The 23,791-nt window shown below is 43.8% G+C and overlaps 1 protein-coding gene across 1 annotated transcript; it reads right to left on the minus strand.

Annotated features, from left to right (window-relative positions):
• Window positions 1-1,511: 1,511 nt before the first annotated feature.
• Window positions 1,512-23,026, minus strand: LOC115113492 (cyclic AMP-responsive element-binding protein 3-like protein 1). Its single transcript, XM_029641240.2, has 12 exons — window positions 22,660-23,026; window positions 13,102-13,306; window positions 10,441-10,607; window positions 9,543-9,627; window positions 7,430-7,587; window positions 6,921-7,070; window positions 6,640-6,698; window positions 6,019-6,087; window positions 3,841-3,940; window positions 3,332-3,461; window positions 2,284-2,533; window positions 1,512-2,045 (listed from the first exon to the last, which is right to left on the minus strand). Exons 1-12 carry the CDS (start codon window positions 22,759-22,761, stop codon window positions 2,009-2,011), a joined length of 1,512 nt encoding a protein of 503 aa, XP_029497100.1. The 5' UTR covers window positions 22,762-23,026; the 3' UTR covers window positions 1,512-2,008.
• Between the last annotated feature and the right edge of the window lie 765 nt (window positions 23,027-23,791).

The following is a 23,791-nucleotide window of genomic DNA, read 5'->3' on the forward strand; positions in this document are numbered from 1 at the left end:
GTCAGTTAACCAACTCTACATTGGTCAGGTAATGTGCACTAAGATATGTGACAGGTGACAGCTGGGAATCAAAACCAATTTATAAATTCTGAACCAGATTAATCTGAACCAGATTAATAGGGTAGTGATTTAACAAACCATTTGACAGAAAATGAATAATGCAAATCTAATGACATGCTAGAGTAAAATACATATTACTCATATGGCAGGATTGTGAGTCTGGCCTCCCCTGATTATTCACAGGCAAGCTACAGTTGTGAATAAGCAAGTGGAATCTATGAAAAGCAACAGACTGGACTTTAAGCTAAGACTCCAAGGCCACTGGCTGACCCAGATCCTCCATGCCTCCTCCACAGAGCCTGGGCTGTCTACTCGCACCCTCCTACCTAGCATTACGCAATCTCACTGAGCGTCAGTGGGGCCGCCCCACGCAGTCCTTACACAATCTCTCCCTCCCTCTCTCTCACCCTCAAACAACACAGCAGGAAGAGGAGGGAACACCAGAATATCTTCTATTCAATGTAACAAGGTTTCTCACAACAATAACTCTGCATGAAAAGCTTTTTGTATTATTTTGCTGCTGAAGTGACTAATGTTTTTTTTTAGAAGCATTATCAACAGAATAGTGTTATTTAGAGTGAACTGTTTTTTGGGCACTACTGTAAATAGTGATGCATTTCCCCCCTAGAGGATTCTGAAGTTTGATATTCAATTTAAAATATACTCTATTTTCACATTCACAAAGACATTAGGCCTGAATGGACTTTTTAACATAATTATGATATTTTTTTTTTTTTTTAATTGTGGAGGAAATGTATTCTCTTGACTAAGATTTTTGTAAATATGAGCAGTTTTTCAGTCTCTTGGACTAGAGAAGGCTTTGCTCCAGTGCGGGAGTATTCTACACCCTTGGTATGTATTTACACTGATTGTCCCTGTTCACGTTTTTTCAATATATACAAAACTTTCTTGATACAGAAATAAATACAAAAACAGACAAACTGTGTAACAGTTAAGACAACAAGATCATGTAAACATGACATCATAATTGATATTCGTAAAAAGAAAAGTTCACTATATTTTTTTGCATAAAATAAATATGCTCTTTTTTTGATGCCAATAATACGTATATATTACATATGATTTAGATTGCATAAAGAGTAAAATAATCAAATGAACAACCCCATGTGGATGGTGTGAGAATACAAACACTGAAAGAGTTTGAAGGCACTTATGCCCATTAGCTTGCAAGGTCAACCTGAAGACAAAAAAGTGCAATGCATATACAAGCTTAAACATTATGGGACAAAATGTGGTCAAATGTTAAATAAATGCCATTGAAAGATGTATAATTCTAGGCACTAGAGCGCATTTTAAGCGAAAGGTAATGGAGGACAATCTTTGAAATGTATGTATTAAAATAATTGCATTACCAATTGTGAATTAGGAGAGGGAATTTCTATAACTGGAATTAAAAATACAGCCCCCCCCCCCCCCACCCTCCCATCCAATTTGCTATAGATCCGATATACCCTTCACCTGAAGTACCTCCTGTGTTCTAAATATTTTTAGCAGTCCTTGAAAAAGCAACAGTGTGGTGGAATCTGAGGAGCACTTCCTCTGCACAGAAGCACTGCAACCACACTCACCCACTTGAAAGTGCAGGCAGACACACATTGCACACAGAGGTTTCAAAAAGCCCCTCTCACTCCCTGCTTCTGCCTCCAGTCAAGCACAGCAGTCAAAGATGAAAAGTTTCTGTGGAGCTTTGATTGCAGTTGCCCATCATTTCTATCTTCTTCACATACCCTCTTCATCCTCTCTACCGGTTGGAACTTCAGGGAATGAGATGGAACAGGAAGGCCAGGGAGCTACTGCAGGAGGTCAGGGAGTGCAGGGAGAGGTGGGTTGGGGATGTCACACTAGGGGGCGCCGTAGTGTCACTACACATCCACATGGGTAAGGAGTCTGGAGAGCTGTGTGTTTTTGGCAGCTCTGCTCCTAAAGGTTAAAAGTACTCCGCTCCTCCTTCGGGGTTTGGCTCTCTGTGGAGGGGAGAAAGAGTCTGTCAGTATCACAACATACGCCACTGGGCAAACTCTGGTAACCTAACAATCTCATTCAAATAAATTGTTCTTGTTGATGTTTAAGTAATTACAAGGAGCACTGATAAAATAATGAGTCCCTGGTTCTGAAGAGCAATTTGTGAGAATCCTCTCATTAACACAGATGGAGACAGATGGAGATGGAGTCTACAGCCCTACTTGTCTGTCCTCAGCTTACATTTTGTGGTACTGCGGCTCTTCTTGGAGGAACTGGGCGCCGGTCCTGTTGTAGTCCACCGGGTCGGAGTGAGCCTTGTTGAGGTACTTGGTGTTCTCGTGTTCGCCCCTGTGGCTGTCACGTGCCGACCGGTCCTCGTTGTAGTCGAGGGGCGCCCCCTCTGAGCCGTCCCCCTCCATCTTCAGGAAGCCCCCGTGACCGTCCTCCAACGAGGAGTTCTCGTCGTAGAAGAGTAGGCTGCGGGAGCGGACTAAACAGACACAAACAGAGACAAATAGAGGATGTTAATCACTGCCTGGATCCTCCAAACACTGCAAAGGAACATAGAACCATTCCGTTATTGTAAGAAAATGTAAACTAACAGTAAAAAAAAAGTAGGTTTCTTTTGAAGAATGGAATGGTGTGAGCAGGGCGACCATCTTTATTCAGCAGGTGTGCGACGGTCATGTGACTTCTCCAGGGAGAATAACTCATAACCGCTTCCTGTGCCATGCTGACTTCAGGTTTCTAAGGCAACCCAGCCCTCCCCAACCAATTCTGAGTAGCCAGTAGGTCCATGTATGATTTCCATTTTGTGGTCATCAAGCTGAATATTATAACAGAAGGATATTGTGATTTCAGCTAACATACTCGCCTGAGTCTGTTGCTTTTGAAACACTACAAGATCAGATGTAATGCCACATTGATGTGTTATTCAACTACACAATGTTCCTTTTCACATTTTGTCCGGAAATGCTGATGGGCAAGCAACATATGCCCCGAAAATATGGGATATGTATGGGACAACCAACTAAAGACTTTGTGTTCCTCATGCTGTAGATGGTAGACAAGTCTAGGTCAGGGTTTGGTCCTGGGGCAGCCATGGGTGCAGGTTTGTTTTTCTTCCCCCTAGCACTAAACAGCTGTTTCAAATAACCAACTCATCATCAAGCCTTGATTATTCTAATCAGCTGTGTAGTGCTAGGGCTAAAAAACGAAACATGCACCCACGGGTGGCTCCGTCCTGAAACCTTGTTCTAGGTGACAGGTGAAGGGTAGGGGGACATACCCTGGCTGGCTGTGTAGACGTCAGCCGAGGGGAGGGGCGAGGAGGACTTCACAGTATGGGACAGGGAGGAGAGCTCAGGCAGACAAGGCACAATGGAGCCCAGCACCAGGAAAAAGCACAGCGCCACCACCTGGCGGGAGGGAACCAGAAACCATCAACAAACAGCACACGGTCAACATGAGCGACATGAGCACAGTGTGCTAGTGAGGTTCTGTTCTCCAGCCGAGAAGGCTTTTGCCAGTTTGAGTTCATGGGGTTGCCTCAGTGTGTTATAGAAGAGTAGGCCAGGCCACAAGCCAGTGTCCCTGTCCATTGCAGTGAGTCTTTTCACAAACAAAACAGTCATTTTACATTTTTGACTGGCATGACTATTAGGTCCACAGAACATTAAACGCACAATATCTTAGGTCAGTGAAGAGCACAGAAAATGTGTATGGGATTTTAGCATTGTTTAAGAGAGCGATAATGGTGGGGCATGTGTGTATGAGAATAAGTCGTATGCAAAGTACCATAAGACATGTTCCTGTTTGCGTGGAGGCCATCTTGCAGGATTGGGGCACTTTTCCTGTGACCAGGGCCTGGAGTTTCTGGAGCTGCTGGAGTAGAGTTCTGGAGAAAGGAGGTAGAGAATACATGTTTCAGATTGACGGATAATACAGCTGTATTCTCTTGCGGAATCTACAATACCGATCCTCCTGTGAACTTAAAACGTTCTCCAGAAGACTCTTTAATGACTGTCAGTCATGACAATCATCCAGTTGAGCTCCAGCTGTTGGGTAACACAAGGCAAGCCTCGCATATAGTACACACGCAAACACGCACAGATGACTGACAGTGACACTTCCCAGAAATGATTTGTTAAGTCCCCTTCAAAAAATAATCCCTCTCCATCTGGCTATATTTGTGACTGTAGAGCGAAGACGCAGTCAACTAACACGGAATCATAATTGTCTGGCTCTTCTGAGCATCCAGGACATTGAAGTTCACCTCTGAGGGAGGAAAAAAAAAGATCATGTGAGGATAACACATTGAGGAAACAGAGCTGGAAATTATATAAGACGTCTGTAATTCTAGTGTGTGAACCATGCTCCCACAGTCCCTCCCTCTCCCCACAAAATGCAAGCCTTGCCCAAATAGAAAGCTATTGAAAACCACAAGCAATGCAGACGCCCACTTGGACTCTCTCTCTCTCTCTCTCTCTCTCTCTCTCTCTCTCTCTCTCTCTCTCTCTCTCTCTCTCTCTCTCTCTCTCTCTCTCTCTCGACACTAATTACTGCATTGTAGACAGGCATGAGTGTTGGGTCAGGCTGCAATAAGAAATGAAACCAGGCGAGCTTTCATATTTTCACCACGAGAGGGAGCATGTTTTCCACTATTGGTAGAAAAGACATTTCCAATGCTAGCTTTCACATAAACCAAACACCATGAAACGATTTGCCATAACCACAATATGTGACTATAACACTGCAATAAAGTTTAAAAACATACAAACAGCTATACTGACTTGATATTGGTCCTTTGGGATACCCCAGATAACACAATAACAAATAGCATGCTGTTAATACTAGAGATTGAAAATACAGTATATTCTCATAAAAGAAGAGCTTCATGCAATGGTCCATTTGGATATGAAGGTGATTACAATTTTTGGGGGGTCAAATCCTAACAGGATAATTCTCATGGAAACTCTGGAAACGGAACATTAACGTCCCATGTGAGGAATGTCCATTGCGTCATCACGTTTGAATTGAATCATGGTTGGTCAGTGCTTGTACAGTTGTTATCTATAAACCTTATTGCTCCCAAGGGACTAAAATAGACTGTGTAAATTAAATTTAAAAAAAAACACTAGTAGACCTTGACTGGGAAACATCTGCATGAGTGACTCTATGACTCCTTCAACTTTTCAAGAGCTACCTTGGACCCTCCTCATGAACCAAACCTTTCCAGACGTTAGAATTTAAAGTACAGCAAGCACTTAGTATCCAGCTAACTGTGTGCGAGATGCGAGACAACAACAAAAAATGAACTTGAGTACATTAGGACAACAGATTGCTTGTTGGTCTACCATCTTTCATTGACAGATTAGCCCATTTTGTCCCCTCTTTACAAGCCAAGGGCAAGGCATATGCTGTTGGGATATCCGCCCCACACGTTGTTGCTAGCTGGCTCCTGTGTGTTCCCTTTGGATTGCCTGCTAGGAGCTGAGTCAGAGGGATCTGTCTTTGTAGGAGGCCTGTGGTTTCCTTCTCGGGCCTGAAATTATTATGAGGCAGATTTGAGTGTGCACTTTTTGAGATGTTTCCCTTTGTGCTGTAATTAGGGAGAGGTATATTGTCACGCTGTTACTTTGATCCAAGCAACTTTAAATGCCTATTGTAAATTAGAGGCTGGCACAGGCTGTGATGCCTTTAGAGTCTGTGTCGTCTGTGATGTATTTTTATTGAGTCCAATAACTTGCATTTACACCATGGTCAACACTGTGAAAGTGTCTCCCCGCCTAATGAAGGATGTCGTAGTCACTGCTGAGTAGCAGTCAAATCACACACAGGTATCATGAATAGAAAAGGTTATTCAAGCCTTGATTGAAACTGCTGGTTCGGGGATGTGTCTAGCATCACTCAGAGCGTGCTCATACATGCACACACTCACACACATAAAGTCTGTCACTCAAAGTCACGGCTCACCTGTTAGCACTCTCCAGTGTCTCCACCTTCTTCCACAGGTCACTGTTCTCAGACGTGTAGTTCTCCACCCTGTGAGACACAAAAGTCACATCCATTACATTCAATCTGCACATAGAACAAAATAGAAGAGTGAGACAAATGCTTGCTGTGCTGGAGAATTAGGCTGTTTGACCGGCTGTCTGACCATTTGAAATACACATTCTTGATAATCACAGACAACATGGGCTATTGAAAGAAAGTGCTTGGATTTTGGATGCTAACACAACACAGTCTGTGGTCCTATGAGGCATAGTGGTGATCCTATAGTAACCTCTGCACCTCTGTAATGTACTTAGGTCTTACATATTAACTAAAAAACAACAACAATGACCATGGATGGAAAGTCAGTGATTTTCCTGGTAAGGAACAGTGGCCTTTGTTGGAGGGGATTAAGTGATTGCGTGTGACTCAGATGGCCCTGTGTGACCGCATGCTTTAATGGACAAACGCCATTGGCATTAGCTAAGGAACAATCAAACAATGAAGGAGTGGCAAAATGAAAGAAGTGGAGAACAGGAATGACGATGAGAGAGGAGGAAAAAAAGTTGGCAGACAGGAAAGGGGAAAGTGTCCTGCTTTTACTTTTTCTCCAGGCACTCCACGTACTCCTTCTTCTTCCTGCGACTCTCCTGGGCAGATATCTAGACAGAAGGGTGAGAGAGGGATCCCAAAATCAATAACAGCTCATATGATAAAATGGAGGATATTAAAATATGAATATTGCCTGTGGAAACACTACTTTTGAGATTACAGGTAAGTAAGTTTTGCGGTTAAAAATTGGTTTACACATTTTCTGGAAGCAAATCATACAGTTCTTTTTGACTGAATCAACATTTCACTTTCCAGGATGTAAGGGTGAGTACCTTATTTTTGATTTTCCTGCGCACCCTCTTCAGTGCCTTCTCCTCGGTCTTGGTGAGGGGCAGCTTGTTGGGTACGGGGTAACCTTCAGCAATCAGGGTGCGTTTCTCCTCCTCTGTCAGCATAAGTGGCCCTGAAGTGCCCTGTAGCTTCTGTGGAGAAATAAGGACACATTTTATGAATTGGTTATGAGTTGGGGAATCTGTGGTACTGTGTGTATTATATCTGTACACCAGGGCAGCTCCTAATGAAGAGACTAGGGTGGTGGTCAGGGGTGGTCAGGGTCAGTGTGAGGATGTGGATATGAACTCCTAATATGTCCAGCAGGTGGGTTTGTCTGCAGCCCAGGTCATCGTGGGTGGCTCTGACTCTACTGACAGGAAGGGCTTGGAGCTATGCTGGGGAACCTTCACTGATAGGGAACCATCCAAAGCACAGCCCAAAGTCATCAGGAAAGGCATACCACAGATCAGCCTTGGCTAGTGGCGAGTGGGACGGCCTCAGCACTTACGTGTGGGGCGGTAAGGAGGGGTGAGGAGGATATGGCAGCGGAGGAGCGGGCCTGTAGGCGGGCTGGGCTGGAAGGGGGTATGGAGCGGGGGCTCTGGGATCCATCACTGTCACTGCCATGGCTGCTGGGAGGGGTGGGGGGGAGCTGCAGCTGATCATCTGTTGGGGGGGGGGCAGAAAAAATAGGGTACCAATGGTTATGAAATGCATCACTTGCAATATGACCCATATGCTCAAAGCCTTTGTCCATCAACACCTCATGATGACATACAGTCACTGTATGGTTAGGGGACAAAAGTCTGACTTCATCTGTCGTGTGGGATCGAGCTGAAAACAGTTCATTCAACTTAAACAGTGGAAAGGAGCGGTGCAAATCCAGACCTCGTAAAACGGTCCGTTTTGCCAAGAGATCCGTAATTAAAATGGCAAATGACTTCCTGGACAGAGCCAGTTCAAACAGAGACAGCTTCATTCCAGTAAGGAAGGCAGCCAGTGCTGCTCTTATTCACATTGCTTGATCCCATCCTCCCATCCACTTGTCAGCAGTAGCCTCTGTGTAAGTATCTGATCTGAGTTCAGACAGGGAGGATGGGTGAGGACTGTAATTTCTTAAGATATCTGTGCCAGGCAGAATTTACCCCAACACAGTTCCCAAACACCAGGCCAGACCCATGCCGGTATGACCCATGGATTTAGTTTGGTGTGAGTCCAGAGTACACAGGGCCCAGGTTTTATTCTGTTGTTACTGGAAACGGAGGTGAAGAATAGGAGAAAATGGGCATTTGTCAAAGGCAGAGGCAGACAGAACGCAGACGTTATTGTTCAGGCTGCGCTCTGCGGAGGGAGGCAGGGCTAGACTGGACATGTGCTGCTGCTGGCTTGTGGTTATTGAATATAAGATTTATGGTCCACCAGATGGGGTTCAGTCTTATATGGAGGTATTCCTCTGCACCATAAAGGCCATCTCTGCAACCCCTGAACCAGTAAAAGTGTCTCTTTAACCGAGCCACTTTAATCTGCAGGCTGGTGGCTGATCAGGTCCAGCTGCGTCTCTACAGGTGTATCTGTTCAGTTCTAGTTTCTACTCCAGTTGAATCCCGCTGTAGCTGAGGGCAGTCCTTCCCCTTGTCTCTCTGATACACTCTTTAAAAGGATTGGGCAATCTGGTGCTCCAGACAGAAATATTGAAAATGAGAATGCCAGATAGTATATGGGTATATATAGTATATATATATTTTTTAAAGGCATTAGTGTAGAGAACAAAAAATATTGCCACTCTTAAGGAAGGGATAGAAAAGGAGATGGGAACAGAATCTTACTTAGCTGGTTAGATCTACACCAAAAAAAAGTGCACTCAATCACCAGCACCACTGCTCTAATAATATACTTGCGGACTTGCGTCTCAGTGGGCTTTTTCTGTCTACCTTCATTAGCAATTAGATCCGAAAAATACTACATGAATGAACAGAGGCAGTCTCGTCTCGTATGTGTAGGCGAAAAATGGAAAAAGGAAAAGCAAGCAGGCTATAATTGGAAACACTTCATGTCTGAAATGAGCCATCACTAATAGTGTTTCATAGTGAAATACCTATTCGGAAAATAACACGTTATACACAAAAAAAGGAACACTTTACAATATGTGTCACACTTACTCGCAGTAATTGCTATGCCTACCCACCATAGCCTAGCCATTTTCACAATCGCTTTAACGATTGGGAGCATGCAGGAGAAAGAACACGCAGACCACTGTCTGGAATAGTGGTCACAGGTGGTGTGTCATCGGGAATACACTGTAGTCGGTCACCGTGACACACGCCTCATGGCAGGTTCTTCTACCCCCCCCCCCCTCACCCCGAAATAAATAACACACTCGTAGAAGGGCACTATGGCGGGAATCGACTGGAGGTAAACGCCTGTGACACCTGCACATAACCTTTAGGATGCGAGGTGGGTCTTTGAGCGTGTAAAAGGTCTCAAAAGAAACTGAGCATTCTAAATCATTTTTTAACGAACGGTCACTTCAAAATCAAACCTTTCTTAGAACAGCTGGATCCATAAGCCCTTAAGGATGTTTGAAAGTCAATGTAATCTTGCTTACTGTAATTTATTCTCACCTGAAGGGATGTTGAGGAACTGGTTGACCTCTCTGGGTTCATCTTTGATTGCAGGTGTGGGGTTGAGGTTCAACTCTTTGGAGCACTGGAGTAAGAGCAATGGTATTAAAAAAACAGCCGGGTATTTGTATAGGACAAGAGACATTCCAAGTGACAGTAAACACAGCTGAAGACTGTTACAAACTATTTATGTAACCCGAAGAGAGGGAATCCATCTCCACCAATGGTTCTTGGAAGAGATCCAACTAGGGACCATGTAGCCAGGACACTCACCATTTGGAGGCCATTCTTACAGCTGGAACTAATCGGATTACCATGCCCTAATCCTAAAAAATATTCACAGAACTTTAAATATCCTATGAATTTGAAGATGTTCAAACTAAATTTACCACTAATTTACCAACATAAACGGTACTGTAGTAATGTGTGCTGGGCTACAGGCCTGGTAACCAGTGATAACTGGTAATAGCTGTGCTGGGGTTCACATCTGACTGCTAAGCCCCACCTCAGCCACACAAGCCATGAATTACTCCCATGGACAAGGATGCATGAGTCACAGTGCTGGTCCTGTAGGGGTGCACTGTGTGAATGGTTTATTTCCTCCACTTACAACATCGGTTTCTTTTCCTTTTAACGATCACATTTTGAACTACATTCCGTGTCAAAAATGAGATTTTAGGCTGCTGTTCCAGCAAGACACTAGACTCCAAATTCCACATTTGTAGCTGTCCTTCAAACAGCTCACGTTTTAGTCGAAGAGGAGAAAGCCAGGAGAGATCCCTATGGCTTATAAAGAGGCTTAGTCTTCCATAGCTTTTGACAAGCAGGAAAAACGCTTTCCCTAGTAACAGATTAGGATAGGTTATAGGTGATAGTTTCTATGGCTGCAGTTTCTTACTATATCCCCCGATGAGCTCCTGTGAGGTGGTGGGGCGAGGTTGAGAGGCTGGAAGCATGAGTTCCCCATGGAGGGGACTGTAGAGGAAGGCTCTGCCCGTTGATCAGGCTCCTGCTTTACCAGGATGGCCGTCAGGTCCTGGCTGAAAGACCACATTCCTTCAAACTCTGGGGAGAAGAGAAAGAAGACTTGGTCAACGAATTTGTTGTATGTCTCAACGGATATCATTACATAACTAGCCATTCTGTAACATACAGTACTCTACATGAAGACCGCCAGGGGCCAAGAAGCAAACCAAGAGGCCCCCCGGTGTATTTCAAAGGGACACCTTGGGATACTACTAGAGGTGAGCAAGATTGGTTGACAGATCAGTGTACATTAAAGCAGCAGGTGTGACGCACATCTACAGACTGGATCCTCTTCGTGATCCAGGGCTAACGCGAAGCAGCTGATTGTGAACGTCAATAGCGTTAAACTTAGAGGACTCTCTGCCTCCGAAATGAGTTTCCTCCTCCGTTAATAACCTCTGTGAAGATGGTAAACAGTGAGAGGCCAGTGAGTACAAAGCCCTCTCCTGAAGAGGGACCGTCCTGTAGTTTCAAAGTCAGGAGTAAAAGCACTCACAACCAGGGGTCCTCGTTAGCAGCCCGGTTTTTCCCTCATTTGTTTGCTGGCACCCCGATTGGATCGATAAAACATTACAGAGGCTTATAAAAAAGTTTGTAGGCAGGCTTTCAAGTTGTGCTCCTTAACAGAAGACAGGTTGGGGTGTGGGCGAGAATCCCATGGCGAGGAGGGGAAAGGGAGCAGTGGGAGACTGATTACGGGGAGGGTGTAAATCCCTCCCCCACTGGGGTTTTATGTCCACAGACTTTACCCCACGGGGGAAACCCAAAGTGGCGTCAAAATCTTCAATCCACTCAGCAAAGTCTACTGTATTGGCAACCTTGGGCAACATCCTAAATTGTCCACAAGGAATAGATTACATTTTGACTTTGCCAAACACAATATATAATGGAGTGTAAGATGAGTGAAATATTTCTTATTCAATGACAACAAAAATACTTATTTTACAGTAGTAACAACTTTCCCTGGGATTCTACATCAACATGTCATGGCTTGCAATGTTATGAAGAGGCCTTCCCTTTTCTATGGGAAGATTCCATCAGTGAAGCAACAGGATGCACTAAATGAATGTGACCAAGGACAACACTAACGATAACTGGCATGTCATCACAAATAATTAATGCAAACCAACAGAACATCCAGGTCATTTTATGTAGAGTATCTAGACATGACATTACATCCAGTAGCTCACATCTCAGAGGATGTCATGGCTACAGCCTGCCCATACCCATGAGGCCATGTGTCGTGGCCCTGAGGAAGCATCAGGATTGCCTTTGAAGTTTATAGGCAGGTCAGTACAGTTAGTCGGACTCCCCTCACTCAGCATCTGAGTGGATTGGGGCAGGGCCTGGGAGCTCATTAGCCAGGCTATGAGAGGGGATGGCAGTTTGATCTCCACACATTACACCTAGGCGGAGAGCAGTAAAGAAGCTAGACACACCCTTTTAACAGTCAACCTCTTTAACAATGGGCTTTTTACAGTGTTTTGGGCAAAGGGGATGGGGAATCAAATCTGCATTGGCAGCAGTGCTCTGTGGGTGCCTCTGCTCTGTCGACAGTTTGTGAAGTGCTGTGCATCTACATGCACACTTTCATGTTGACATTCAGTGGAACGAATGTGTGTGGCCATGATCCCATATGAATCCATTTCATTAGATTCCATCCATTGTTCCATCAATCTTACTGGGGATTCCTGTATGATTTTTTGGGGGGGCCAGTGATTTAACATTCCATGTGTGAGACTGTGGTTTTTAACACACTGTTTAGTCCAATGTTATGCTTTCAGTCTACCCTAAGCCCTAAGTAAAACTCTGTGTGACGCAACTCCCTCGGAGAGCCACGGTAGTTGCCCCCCACCAGTAGATTCCCTTTTTTTATTTTTTATTTATGGCTCTTCTTTCCCTGGCCCCAAGCACAAGGGAAATAAAGGAGAAACATTTGCAGCTTGGAGTCATTGCAAGGGCTGCAGAAGCCACATGGTGTGTGTGTGTGTGTGTGTGTGTGTGTGTGTGTGTGTGTGTGTGTGTGTGTGTGTGTGTGTGTGTGTGTGTGTGTGTGTGTGTGTGTGTGTGTGTGTGTGTGTGTGTGGCTGACTGCCTGGAATCCCCTGACTTGCTTCCTTGATTCCTCCAGGGTGGGCAGGGCTTGGCTGGGAGTGTACTATGTGAGCTCGGCTCCTTGGATGGGTTCTCTGTGCGGCACGGGAGCGTCGGGAGATAGGGCAGGAGCGGAGAGCGCGGATACAGATCTGATACAGCTATTCTAGTGACGTAGGACTTACACTACTATCAAACTAAAGACCTTGTACCCCTAGCAGCCCTGTTGGTGGAGCTCTTCTTTTTGTCCTGGATTCATATTTAGTCAAAGCATTGTGCTGTAGATGTATCGTTTCTTGTTAACTTTGGTCAAAGCATCAATAAATTGCCAATTAGCTTCAGCATAATAAGGTGTGTGTGAGTGGGGGGGTTCAGGGAAGAAGATAACCTATGATGAACAAGATCAAAGAAGAAGAACCAAAAAGAACGCTTTTCATACCTGCTTCCTCGTCTATTTTGATGGACATGGAGGGGCTCTGGGGGGCCGAGTCTCCGCTCAGGGAGTAGCTGTGTTCTTGCTGGATGTCAGGGTTGGGTGGGTCCATCTCCATGTCCAACAGTGGGTTCCTGTCGGCCAGGAGGTGGTCGTCAAAGAAGCTGCTGAACAGCTCGTTGGAGAAGTCCTCCATCTGCTCCGAGAAGTGCTGCAAAACAAAATCACCAACAAAACATTCCTCACATCAGACCGCCTTTAATCAGAAAATCATGTAATCGAATCCCATACCAAAATATACAATATGTAGACCTGCTCTTGGAAGTATGAGTCATACCATTTCACACATGGAGTCCTTGGGTTCTATCTATTAGGCCACCAGTGCATGGTTCAGTTTTTTCCACTACTTTAGTTTAGCTAGTAGACAGTGAGTCATTGCTGGTGTGCAAGAATCAGAACAGCTCTATTAAAATCCCCAGGGACACAGTCTGGTCCTCCGGCTGTAGTGTTCGAGATCACCCCTGTATTCCACATTACAGACCAGTTCACATTTACTTCCTCTACACTCCACCTCCTCTCAAACCAGCTATGCCTAATGAATCCCAACAACACATACCACTAATTGCATGTCATTCACAATGACCAACATGACTAGCTATAATTAAAAACAGCCCAACATGCTCCGTTCGTTTTCCCAGATGTGTAACAGCTATGCTCTCAAGATTTTATTTCACCCATGATGAAATGCAGAGGGGAAATACAATCAATTGAGTTTATAATAGCTAGAGCTGTAACAAAATGAATTTGTCAAAAAGTAAACGTAATGTGAAGAACGTAGATAATTTCAGGCCCATTATCTGATTTAAAAAAAAATGTTTTTACTTAAAACTCAGAAATAATAAAAAATAATAAAAAACAAAGATTGTAGCAGCACTGTGGGGTCAATAGAACAACTGTATTAGTCAACCCAGAGCCTGAAGAGCTTTGTGATTTGCAATGAAGGACATCCTGATCACAGACATGTCGAGACATGTTGAATCACCCTGCAAACAAGAACACTTGTGGAGATTTGTGTGTCATTCGAACATATCTACATCTCTAATAACATCAATTGCACATGATCTCTTGCTTCTGGGTATGCCTTTGAAGGTAGGTTGACATGAATCACAGAGAATAGAATTCCAGAGGCACCATCACTCCATCTCTTACCAAAGTTGTTTGCGAGTTGTACATCCTTACAAGTATGAGACACGTGCAACTATTCACAGTACAGCGACCTGTGGGGCAGTTTGTTTGCTGTACAGGGGAGTGTCTGAGGTGTGAACCTGTAACCCAGGCCTGAGAGCTGAACAGCTGTCAAACAGAAGGCAATGTACGCTGCCCACAGCACCAAAGACATCCCTCGTTCACCATGTGCTAGGCCCTCTCACACGCCTCAACATTGTGAATTCGGTGGCAGGAAAACCAACACAGATCAAGCCCTGGCCAAACTGTGTGTCCCCACGGAAGGCTGTATCATCATACAGACAAAATATCTGCATTTGCTGAAATGTATTTAGACCTAAACAGATGAGATTATCTTGCTAGTGGAGGTAAATCAATTCCAATCAGTACGACACATTCACTCTACTTGTCATGTTCTCATGATAAGGATTTGGATAAAGTGCAAGGGAGTGTATGGAAGCCTCACTCACTCACAACCTTAGTTTGCTCCTACATTATCTATGTACACAAAACTTAACCGGATATCAAACACCATTAAATAGAGCTGATGTGGGTTCGAGAGCAGTGTATGCTTAAAGAAAGGCACACTGGCAATACTAGATGATCCGGCTTATTTACCAGTGCAGCACCATTGCCGTCAGCAGGCACACTAACCACTATGGCCGAGTGCGCAACAGGATAAACAGTCCCACCCAGGCCCTTTCATCTAGAGCAGGAGGTTCCTGTTGTGCCCCATGTGCGGCGGATGTGCCCAAGATAATCCAGACTGACCTTGGTGTTTCTATGTTTCACTGTCAATCCAAGAATAAAGGTGGACATTATGGTGGTTGGAAAAGACAAACACAAATCACAATGTGTATATTACACAGATAAGTGGTTGGTTTTGAAGGCAGCAAGCTGTAGCCTCAGTCGGGTTGGAACACTTCCAGAATTGACCAAATTTGAAAAATTTGGTATGGGTAGTTAGCTCCTTTGAAAACGAACAAGCCGTTTTAAAAACAAACAAATGGAAAACTATTTAATAAAGTCAACAGAATACAACTCCCTCGCATGCCCCCTTGCTAGACGTTCCTGGTACTCTGGTTCAGTCTGTGATGGTGATGATGCAACCGTTGCTGATGCAAGCCCTCAAAAGTTTCACATATGGCCTTCTGCTCTGCACCCCATAGACCGAGATGTGGAATTTCAGAGGCAGACAGAGGGGTCTTTTCTCCCTCATGGCACTTAAATTGTCTTATAAAAAGACCCAATTACTGAATTTGGGTCATATTTGGGATGGAGTAAAAGTAACATGACTTTTCTTTTTAAATGTTTTAACTATGATGATTGTTTGCACATGAACCCACTAGAAATGTAAGCAGGAAGCCTAAAAGATCACAGTTTCTTTGGGAGTTGCCCCTCATCTGAAAATGTTTCTAGATTGCTACGTATGTTGTGGCTAGAGCACCAGCCAGCAGGCTTTGAAGTACACCAAGTCATACCAGGACGGTACTTGCATGCAAAATGATTGAGGGAATATTTTGATTCTCAGCTTAGAATGAGACAGAGAAAGCTTGCTTTTTGAACAGGGAACAGGTAATGAGAATTCATTATAGTTTTGGCACTCAAGTTCTTCTCTCGTCTGTCATTTTAGTGGTCATGATGGCAGACAATAATTACAGAGGTCTCTCAGAATGGGATGGGAAGAGAAACACACTTAAGCACCTTGAGGGAAACACATCTTCCCTGTCTGGGGTGGGGAAAAGACCCTTTCTGCTGCCCCAGATGTTCCCTCAGCCCTCGCCGGCCCATCTCTCCAGCTGGGGCAGCTGGTACAGGTCTGGACAGACAGGAAGCCCCATAGAGGGGGAGGGCTGCTGGGTGGTACTCTTTCTGGAAGCCCTCTCATTAAAACTCTCTGCGGCTAAGAGAGAGAAAGATAGACCACTACGCTATGGGGAACCGAAGAGATTAAAATGGTCCAGAGCAACTCGACTCCCTACTCTACATCACTGCCTGAGCAATAAGGCTCCGGAGCATTGTCTGTGCAGATACCTAGCAGCCCGTTTAAACGCTTTGCCCTTTAAAAGCAAACTATGATAATAGATGCCAAATATGTTAGCGCCCACTGCAGTTATGGATTTGGAAACCAAATAGTATATTTTTAGAAACCACGGGCACAGGGATAAATGTACAGAATTCTTGGGAGTATTGTACCCACTGTGATTGGAAACAAGGAAAGTGTTTTGTTTGGCTTGTTCAGAAGGGGTGGAATGTTACCATATCTATCTGCAATATTCTAGACATTCTACCACACAATAAATAAGCCCTCTAAGCCTACCCTCTTGTCATTGACGTGGTGCTAGTATTTCTAGCGAGGCATAATCATATTAAGTACTGCACTCTCTCCTGGCACACAGTATCACATTTGGTGAAAAGAAAGCATGAATAAATGTCTCAGCAGTAGACATGGTAAACGCTGCACTGAAGTCAAGCAGCGCATAGTAATACCAATGTGCTTCTCGCATTCCTTCTGGTGACACAACAACTGTCAGCTCTGCGACCAATCAGAGTGAAGCATGCAAATTAGCCAGGCACTTGCAGAAGGAAAACTGGAGTGCAAGGTTCGCGTGGAGCAGCTCAGCAGCAGGAGAAAATGTGTGTTTGTAAAAGGAAAAATAAATCGGCCAATAAAAGTTTGGGCCTGGGACCCAAGCCAAGAAAGCTGCTAGACTCTCAGATCTGCAGGAATGACTGTTGTGCAGTTCAAATGTGGCTGTTCTGTGGAGATTTACCCTTGTTGCTGTGAGAAGATATAGAATAGAAGCAGCAGTTAGTACAGTTTGTTATTTTAAGAACAAATTATTACTTGGGAAATTGTGCTTAAGGGTGAAGTTAAAAACTGAAAATCAGCAGACAAGATAAGCGCAATATGACTGTCACGATCTGGACTCTGTTAAGTTTGACATACAGGAAGACTTATCTAGAGGACCCACGCTACATCAGTACAAGAGAGGAGGGAAATTCCAAGCGAAAAGCATGTGCGTTCCAATCAGCTGTGATCCATAACATTTTGACAGCTTGACCTAATCTGACCTCCCATTGAAAACCTCTTAAGTTGCGTGCAAACATTAGGACTTGAGACTGCTGCATCCAAATGTTCCCATCTGCAACTTTAAGGGCCAGGTCACACGTCGCCGCCTGTCACATTGCCACTGGCACCCAAATTAGACCAGGTGCTACAAGATGAGCCTGATATGCATCTGATGCTTTACCATTTACAATTGTTATGCGTAATGCTCAAGTGGGCACTCTACATCCCCTGATTCTCATCTTCCACCTGCTGTTTTGAGGAAGACATTTGGAAGTAGCGCTTCCGTTTACATCAGCATTACACTGATGTCCAACAAAATGACATATGCGTAATCCACACAATCGACCTACTGCTTGACATACTGCACTATGCATGTGATCACTGGTATTCCCAAAGCTCTCAAATCAACCAGACTTGACACTTGCTGACTGATGCTCCTCAATGAGTCCAACATTTAATTTATTCATCTACTGTTGAGGTTGAGGCAGCAGTCAGCAGAGTCCCATGGCCTGAATTTCCCTCTGCATGAGCAGCGGGTGAGCACCCTAAAGTATAGAGTAGACCCATGTGCTCCCATCCCCCACTTTTCCTGAGTGGAAAGGCCTGGTTTCTTCATTCCAGTGCAGATGCTTTCTTTAGCAAGCAGAGGGGTTTGAAAACCACAACCACTGGAGACAGGCTTCTGTGTGTCACTCTGACTGGTTTCCTGACCTTTAAGGGACTGTTTGGATCCATTTAGAGTCTGTGATAGATTAGAGGAAGCCCAGAAAATATTATTGTTGAGTGGGGGGGGGGCTACAAAGTGGACTACAAAACTAAAGTCACTTTAATCACTTCTCAATTCAATTTCTCACTGCCTGTTGCACTTCCTGTGCCTAATAAATGACCTTAGCGCATTTAATTGACTAAAGCGTGAACTTCAAGTACTATCTTCTTAAATAATCAAAATGACCATTGGACGCTTTGAAAGAATCTACAGCCTTGTTCCAGCAAACGTTAGCACCAGTCCACAATGTTGACTCGGTCTCAGAGAACCAGCGAGGCAAGGTATGAATGAACTGTGGTCGAAATGGGTCAGGGAACAGGAATCCAACTGTTATATTTGAATCCAATTCATATCAGCACGACAGCCATTCAAATGTGATAACAACCCTGTTTAGTCTTATCCTTCCAATCATAAGTCATAAACAGATAATTAGCCAGATAGCTAATTGACTTCGTTTGGTTACTAATATGGAATGTGGATTTTCAGACAGGTATTTGTCTGACATGTACAGCCAGTCCTACTGCTCCAATAGAGATGTGTAGGTGATTATGACAGAAAGACTTGCCCTAGAACTGTCCCTGCTATGTCTCCTGCAAGCCTCTCCCTGAAATCTATCCCTGAGAGCTCCATCCTAACAATGTGTTCCAGATTAAGTCTGGTTTCTTCTGTTCTGCCGTTTCATTTACAGAGCTGGTTGCCAGAGACTACAACAGAGGACTGATTTACAGACTGAGAAAACTGCCCACCAGCCTTTTATACAAAATAAAATAAGATTAAATAGACATTCCTACTTGTCTCTGGATACTCGATACGCGAACTCACCGTTTCATTTAGTACCATATAGGCTAGTCGAAAACCACAAGGCTAACTTTCAAAAGGTGACCTAAAATTTCAACCACTGTGAAAATAACCTGCAAAAGACTCTTTGTAAGCTTGGAGGATGGGTGGGTACTTCAACTACAATGGGCATTATCATCTTATTACAAGATGATAAACAAAGTGATACCTTCAAGGATGTAATGAGAAGGAAATGGGTGAAGGAAGTACTCGTGTAGAAATCAAATAAAGTACATGAGAACTGCCCTGAAAATAGACAATAGGCTCACCAGAACTTGGTCCAGTTCAAAATTTGTGGAAGCTCTATTAATATAGCTGGAGGCTCCATTGTGGCTCCATCATGCAATCTATTTCAAATGTATATTGATAGAGAACACATCATTTCTAGTTCTTAAGATCTTCTAAAATCCTAATTTTCTTCTTCTAAGAGAAATTAGACAAAAATTTCAAATAAAAAAAATAAAAAAGTATGACTTGCATTTTTAACAATTCAGTGAGGACAATATAAGAGACACAGATAAAACACTGACTGGTTTGACACTGTATGCTTTCTAAATTGATCATAGCCTGCAACTACCACAGGTTAGAGCTTCTTCCTATGTTGTGCGCACCGCACCCGACTGAAAGGTATCACCACGCCTTTGATATTCACCTCACAGACGAAGTTGAAGGACTGATAATACACCTCGAATGCGTAATCTTTCTCATGACATCTTAGCGTCGTAGTTTGTCACGTTTCTCTTTATTGAGCCTTCCATGACAGATCCGTATATGCAGTACAGAAAGTATTCACACCCCTTTACTTTTTCAAAGTGGGATTTAAATGGATTTAATTGTCATTTTTTTTGCCAACGATCTACGCAATGTCTCTGCAATGTCACTGCCATGTCAAAGTGGAAGAAAAATTCACAAAACAAATAATGGAAAATAAAATATGAATATATTTTGATTAGATAATTATTCAACCCCTTGAGTCAATACATGTTATAATCATCTTTGGCAGCGATTACAACTGTCCGTCTTTCTGGGTAAGTCGCTATGAGCTTTGCAAACCTGGATTGTACAATATTTGCCCGTTATTCTTATATATTTTGTTCAAGCTCCGTCAAGTTGGTTGTGATCATTGCTAGACAGCCATTTTCAAGTCTACCTCACCTCACACCGAATCAAGCTATAGAGTAGAATCACTTTATTGACCACTTGAAAGTGGAAGTTTGTAGCCGGGGTTTATGCTCCTCAGCAGAGAACACATGTAGCAGAAAGTAGAAGTGACTGTGAAGAACTAAGAGCCAATGGCATGCCCTTTTGGTAGACTGGTTTTCTGTCTGGCTTCTTTTGCAGGCATGCATGAATTTTCAAAATATTACATCACTTTGTCATAGCCATCCATTTTGGAGTGGCTCCAAACACAGCAGTAGGAAGCTCCGAGCAATGAGTCCCTGTAGGAACCTATTGGGAAGGAATGCAGCTAGCCGATCCCATTACCCCCTCCCTCTGCCAAAAACTCCTTTCCACCCCCACTCTACATTAGTGTGTCTCGACTGCAAGGCCCCGACTTGCTGGAGTTCTTTGGCATGCCCAGTCACGCTCCATCGTCTGTGAGCAGAACTAGCCGCTGGCTTGTGTGGGACGCAGGTGTGTTGGCCAGTCACCTGCCGGCTGGGATCACCCCTCTTCCACAGACACACACTTGCAATACGACACTTGCGGGTGCAGTTCTATTCTACGCATCCACCCAAGTGAATATTTCACTTCTGTCGTCAACTACAGTATGCTACTGACCTTTAATCCGATAGGAATTGCTCTTATCATTCAAGTAAAGTGGGATTGACTAGACCAGCCAAATATGAAGACAACCTGCAAACTCATTACAGTCTGTAATCCATGCAAAAGGAATGAACATCCTCTGACACATTTCTGAAAGTCCTATCATAAGAATATGCTAATCTCCACACCATAGGTATCCTAGGTAATGTGGCCACACTTTCTGATCTTATAAGCTACACAATAGCCTGCAGCTTATCTGATTTACCCACCCATGCAATTACCTAAAATGTAGGGTGTTTAAGTGCTTGGCAAGAGGGTCATCAAAGGCAGCATCCGAAAACCCCAAGGCAGCCATGAAATTCTAACTCCAAGCTATATAAAAAAAAATAGCACACAGAAACCTAAACAGTAAAAATCCTTAAATGACCCACCTATATTTAAACCCCCATAAACACTGCCTATTACCTGCCTCTCCCCACCCTTCCCCCCATTGCTGTCAGTGTGTAATTTTGTTGTAATTTTTTTAAAGACGTCAAAGGGTTCTTTCACTGAAGAGGGCCAGCCTCAACGCTTCTGCCTACAGAGGGGCTTCAACAGAGGGCTGTGCAGGGGAAGCAGCGGCAGACAGGTGAGGGGTGCACCCTGCACACACACACAGGCCCTCATTCACTCTCACACAGCACTGAGAGGGCAGTCAGTTGCTAGAATCTGATCTTATTCACACTAAAGACAGACTGGTCCTCTCCTCCCTGTCTCTGTCCCCTAGAAAACTCCCAGCCACAATCAAGCCATTGAGGGCCAGGGGCCAGGCTTGATATATACCCTCACAGCTGGGAGAATGTGGAGGGACATCTGAGTCTATTATAAGTCTATCAAATCCCCATTGAGAACACAATCATCCTCAAGTGTCCCAAGTGCATGACTAGTTGAGCTGATGTGCAGATTCAGTGTGAATGCCATTATGTCACATGATTTCCCATTCATATGTGTGAAGCATCCCCAGTTAAACCTCTGTATGTCCTATGGGTGTTCGAATTAGATGAAACATTGACCCATCGGGGAGTAGTTAAAGATACAAACCACCACCACTCTCTCCTCAGAAGAATGAGTCATCATTGAACATACAAAGCCTAATGGGATCCTTTCCAGATTGCTCACCATTTCTCCAATAGCCCATTGGCTGGTCCAATTTTCCACCACCTACTAACAATTATGTACTCCATCTCTTTGTGGTGGGGTTGTTTAGTCTTGGTACAGTTTGTCATTTTCCAGTGACATTTACTCTTTATCCCTGTGTGTGATGTGCTGAATATTTAACTTAAGGAATATCCTCTTCAATTGGATCAGAGTCATTTATCGAGGGCCATCATAAAAGTGTGATTGTTTTCACATCTGTCACAACAGTCTTTACAAATGCACTGAAGCCGGATGCATGAGCAGGATCAACTCCACCTAACACGCCCACTTTAGATCCGGCACGACTGTGAAAGAGAATTTTCTGAAATGCACAGCTGGGTAAATTAAGCAGCAGTAGCTTACATGCCGGCTGTTTATCTTTCGTAATCGTTTCAGACACGCATGTGACGAACCCAACACCTTTCTCTGACGTGCATTGGATATTTGCAGTGTAGACTATCAGCTTAATTCCTGCATAAATCAGGTTATTACAGAGTAATTAACACGTCTATCACAATCGAGACAGAGGAACACTGCTGACACTGTGGACACTGAAAGCATCAATCGCATAGGCTATAGGCATACAGCCGAATAATATATCAAACATCCGGAGAATCAAAGCGAATCACGATTTATGCTGCATTACAGTTTGTCAATCACTGTGTGCGTAAAGATAAGTGTTGATAATATGTAGAATAGAAAAATGAACATCTGCACATACCACATTGTTGAGAAAATCCCCTTCATTCAAATCCTCAAGGTCCAACAGGTTGGCACTGGGGAAAAGTTTATCCGGGGCGAAATTGTCCAGAATGGTGTCCATAAGTGCAATTGCTGTAATTAAAATCTATGATAAAATATATTTTCAAAAAAGCAATAAAAGGTAAATAGTTTCAAATGTTAAGAACCGATGACAGCAGCTCTTTTAGGCTGCTCTCTTCTGAACTGTCTCTTATACAACTATAATGTTGTTATGCATCCCGCGACTCAATAGCGTGTAGTGCTTATTAAGATACTATTTTAGATTTTATATGCGTTGTTATGATGCGCGGTGTCCTCTAGTTCATTCAAATCAGCGACATCCAGCTGCGCTCTGTCTATAAGGAACAAATCACTTGATTAATATTCATGATGGTACCGCCTCACTTTCTCTGCACACATCCCCCGCCTCTTTTTATTTCATTTTTTAAAGAAGCAGTAGCTTCGGTATTCTCTGACTCTTCTTATAGCTTTGGGGTATTTTGAGTGGCATGTAGAAAGTGCAGATCTCCAATGAAAAAACATCAGGTATATATCTCTGTGAAGGTCCTCTCAAAGTATTAGTATGCAGTTCTAACACATGTATGACAACTATTTATTTAATGAGGTAAATTGACTGAAAACAGTTACAGGGATGAATGAACCCATTGGAAGCCAGGGATGATTAGGTGTCCATGATGGTATGAGGGCTAGATTGGGAATTTAGCCAGGACACCAGGGTTAACACCTCTACGCTCACAATAAGTGCCATGGAATCTTTAGTGACTACAGAGAGTCAGGACAGCTGTTTAACATCCCACCCGAAAGACTGCACCCTACACAGAACAACGTTCCCAATCACTGCCCTTGGGATATTCTTTTTTAGACCAGAAGAAAGAGTGCCTCCTACTGGCCCTCCAACACCACTTCCAGCAGCATCTGGTCTCCCATCCAGGGATCAACCATGACTACTCCTGCTTAGCTTTGGATGAAAGCCAACATTGGGATGCAGGGTGATATGTTGCTGGATAAAAGATGCTAAGAGACCGATCAAAATGTACAGAATGCTTAACTGGAGGAAAATAATTTTGGATTAGGCTTAGTCCCAAAAATAT

Source organism: Oncorhynchus nerka, linkage group LG28, assembly GCF_034236695.1.
Source record: "Oncorhynchus nerka isolate Pitt River linkage group LG28, Oner_Uvic_2.0, whole genome shotgun sequence".
Taxonomy (NCBI): domain Eukaryota; kingdom Metazoa; phylum Chordata; class Actinopteri; order Salmoniformes; family Salmonidae; genus Oncorhynchus; species Oncorhynchus nerka.

Bases quoted from the DNA above. Each gene is read 5' to 3' on its own strand.
- LOC115113492 (XM_029641240.2), bottom strand. From the start codon at position 22,761: ATGGACACCATTCTGGACAATTTCGCCCCGGATAAACTTTTCCCCAGT. The intron at 9,628-10,440 runs GTAAGAAACTGC...CTCTTACTCCAG, and splicing joins GGAGCTCATCGGGGGATATA to TGCTCCAAAGAGTTGAACCT. The intron at 3,941-6,018 runs GTGAGCCGTGAC...TCCTTTCTCCAG, and splicing joins ACACTGGAGAGTGCTAACAG to AACTCTACTCCAGCAGCTCC.